Here is a 3,875-nt window from a genome sequence, read left to right on the forward strand (position 1 = left end):
CATTTGCTTCAAAAAAAAAAAGAGTTCAGGCGTTTGTTAGTGTGGCAGTCTTTCAGTTTCACTTAGAAATCTGATCTACCTACCGCTGGGAAGTGATAATGCACAATATATCAAAATTTTTAAATTATAAATATAACAATTTGAAATCAAAATTTTTTTATTAAAAGCATAAATATAACAATTTAAAAATTTCTAAATTATCTTATTAATTGAAAGACAGAATATAATTGCATCAATATCCTGCTCCTTCACTCATTGGTAGCTGCGGGGATGTAGGTTATTCAACTTCTCGTTGCCTTGTCTTGTTTGTAGTTGCACTTGTTCCTGCAAATCATTATAAAAATGTACACATAATTAGATATACAAATATCAATTTGAACTAACTTGCTAATTAACTTATATAAAACAGCTTCTATGAAGCGCACAAGCTTCAATGACCCAAATCCTTGACGTAACAAGGTTCTCTTTTCAGTAGCAAGGTCCAATGAACAAATGTTTGAGGGGAACAGGGAAGACAAACAAATTCATCAACTGTACCTGTAAGAAGTTAACCATGCCATTGGAATGTTGTTGATAATTGCTTGTAGTATTGTAGCCTCCACTACCTCCCGTATACCATTGCTATTATATTAATAATTAAAATTAGTTAAATGACCATGTATCATCGAAACATGAGATGTACAATTGAGTTCACAATCAGCATGCGTACAAAAATGAAAACAGTCGTGAAAAGTATATTACCGGCACATTGTTTGAAGGTAGAGTTGTCTGTAACATAGGATTACTATAGATAGGTACAGACGTCAATGTAGGCATGGTTCCCATATAGAAATCATGCGAAGGCAGAGACATGGGTAGGTGCATCGGTAGCTCATGGCTACTACGTTGAGGTATCAATGTCGATGACGGCATCGGCAACATTTGACTGCTATATATTCCCATGGTTCCAGTAAATGAATTTGGTTCCTGAGACATGAATAAAAATGTTTAATAACTAACAAGAATGAACTAAATTATTTAGCCTTGATAATGGATGATTGATTAAGAAATGAACTTTGTATCCAATCAAAAATCAAGAAAATATAATTTACCTGTTGGATTTGATGTGGAAGTGCAGATGGGTGTTCATGAGGATCTAAAACTGTCTGTCGAGGTTTTTTTGGTTGTGTAGCTCTTTCTAAAGCGGTTTTTGGCCTAACGGAAGTAGTACCAGTTGCCTTCTCTTTTGTTTTAATCCCCTTTACTGCTTGATAGCTATTATGAATAGCAGTGACAACTAGCTTTGGGTCATCGCTAGTTTCCGATGTGATGTCTTTGTTTATTGGGTCTTCCTGAATTGTAAGTCCCCTCAAACTTGCATCAACTTCCTTCAACGTGGTATCCAGTCCTAGTTTGGAAATTTCATATACCTCTTCAGACTCAGCTTCCCTTGTTGCTAGTTGAATATATGATCTACACAACTCTCTATATCTCCTTACGACATTTTCCCTTGACTCTCTTTTTTCATGAAGATTTGAACCGATTTTCGTGCTAACGCACTTAATATCTTTTGTCCATCTCTTCAAAATATACTGATCAGGAATGCTCTTAATATCCTTTACACAAAGGATTTTTAAAGCATGTGAGCACAAGTAACCAACAAATTCAAATTTCCTGCAGCTGCATGAAACATTATTATTTTTCGAGTCATAAATGACTGTGCGGTGGTATTTTTTCCCATGTGGAATAACTTTATATTTACTTAATGTTTCACTTTCACCATCGTTAAAGCAGCTAAAGGAACAATCATGAGCTATACATAGTTGTATCTGGAACAACTTGAATACTGCTGGTGTATAAACACTTGCTGCATGGTTCAAAATTTTTATTGGAAATGATAATGTAGGAGTACTTTGGCTCGCTCTAAAATCCATCCTTTTTTCTTCGTAACGACGATCATCCACTAGTCTTTCAAAATTCTCGAAAAAACGCAATAGATCATACTTGTAGCTGACATATCTTTTTACAAGACTATTTAAGCTTTCGCTGCGTTGAGTGGTGGTTATTTCAGCACAAAAGGTGTCTCGCCCATAAACTAGTGCCCATTTTTCCTTTAGATCATATAATCTTCTTAGCCAATCATTTCCATTGAGATTGTATTTTTCAAGCATCTTAAACCAAGCATTTGTAAATTCTTCTTCATCCTCGTAATCATAGACACAATTTGTGAAATCAGTTGCGAAGTTGGTAAATTTATGAAACACGTGGCTAAGATGCTTTGCAGCATTTTGATAAATATGCCAAATACACAACCGATGACATGATTCTGGCCACTGTGAAGCTAATGCTTTAGCCATTGCTGCGTCTTGGTCAGTGAAAATACTTTTTGGCTTTTTTCCAGACATAGCTTTGGAAAAAGTATCAAACAACCAGATAAAAGTTTCTGCAGATTCATCATATAATAATGCAGCACCAAAAATAATTGATTGTTTATGATGATTCACTCCGACGAACATGGCAAAGGGTCGTCCTTCTTTGTTTTTCCTGAAAGTAGTATCAAAACATACTACGTCGCCGAACAGATCATAATCTAACATCATCCTTGCATCAGCCCAGAAAATGTTAGTTATCAAATCATCTTCATCAACTTGTATAGCAGAATAGAAATTAGGATCATTTACTTGCATTTTTTGTAGATATTCTAATACACCACCTGTCTCTCCATATTTTATTTTTCTTGTTCGCTTAGTACGTAAATAATTTTTATGATCAATAGGTATAAACCCAAGATTCTCATGACCACCAGCTTGTCTACTCATAAACTCAAAAGCCTCTTTAGGAGCAATTCCTGAACTATCAGCCATATCAGCTTGAGCTGCATTTGCGATATTTAGCTTTCTGTGTGACCTAAAAAGATGAGACTTACTAGGAGTTGTAGTCACATGTGTATGATACGGAAAAAATTTACTAACACGATACTTACAATCGGGTGTGCGATTAATTTTCATTTCTGCTAGGCACCCAAACCTCGTTTCTGCTCGGTGATTTTGTACAGTATCATCGCGTTTATCTTCTTCGCGGGTACCTTGGGCTGAACAAACGTAAAGTCTGTCTCACAATTTGCCATCTTGGAATAAATGTGTTCTACTTTTCCTAACACTAAAACCCATCATAAAAGCATATGCATTATAAAATTTGAATGCATCATCTTCGATTCCGAACTCCATTCCAACGACAGGAATTTCTTCTTTTCGTATTCTAAAATGCATTAAATCGACGTTTCTAGTATTCGTTGGCTCTTCAATACTTTCATCAACATTTCTAGTATTTTCTGGCTCTTCAATAAGTTCATCAGTTAAAGAAGTGTTTAAATCTATACCTTGATCAAAATCCAATCTTCGATTAGTTTGACTTCCTTCTATAAACTTATCCGCAGGGCATGCGTTCTACAGCATCAAAATACAAAACATAAATTAGCATATGAAATCTAGAAACAACATACATATTTTGACTGGGTGAAATATACAATATGATTAGTATTCATATAAGTAGTACCTCCAGATCATCAGGCTCCATAAAACTCAACTGTTTGTGTTTTTTTTTTCTTAGCATCATGAACGAAGTATATAAAAGTAGATATATAGTGTATATATACGGTCAAATATTTTTTATATTTTCTATTTATATAAAAATAACAGAAAATAATTTATTTATATTCTCTCTCCCAAATTCATTAACGGAATCCGTTTTGATACTGTTTCCAAACCGAGAAGAGTGGATTAAGGAAATTATATCCGATTTTGATATTAAAAATAAAGAGGAATACGTGGCGCGATTTCATTGGCTTGGCACAGGTGGCTCATATTGCCTTTGGCACAGAAGATACGGACCCTCTT

General features: G+C 34.7%; 1 protein-coding gene across 1 annotated transcript; it reads right to left on the bottom strand.

Annotated features, from left to right (window-relative positions):
• Window positions 1-252: 252 nt before the first annotated feature.
• LOC113295514 (protein FAR1-RELATED SEQUENCE 9-like) lies at window positions 253-3,555 on the bottom strand. The gene is made up of 6 exons (XM_026543842.1): window positions 3,535-3,555; window positions 3,097-3,425; window positions 1,092-2,886; window positions 742-966; window positions 538-621; window positions 253-324 (listed from the first exon to the last, which is right to left on the bottom strand). Exons 1-6 carry the CDS (start codon window positions 3,553-3,555, stop codon window positions 253-255), a joined length of 2,526 nt encoding a protein of 841 aa, XP_026399627.1.
• Between the last annotated feature and the right edge of the window lie 320 nt (window positions 3,556-3,875).

This window comes from Papaver somniferum, chromosome 7 (genome assembly GCF_003573695.1).
Source record: "Papaver somniferum cultivar HN1 chromosome 7, ASM357369v1, whole genome shotgun sequence".
Taxonomy (NCBI): Eukaryota; Viridiplantae; Streptophyta; class Magnoliopsida; order Ranunculales; family Papaveraceae; genus Papaver; species Papaver somniferum.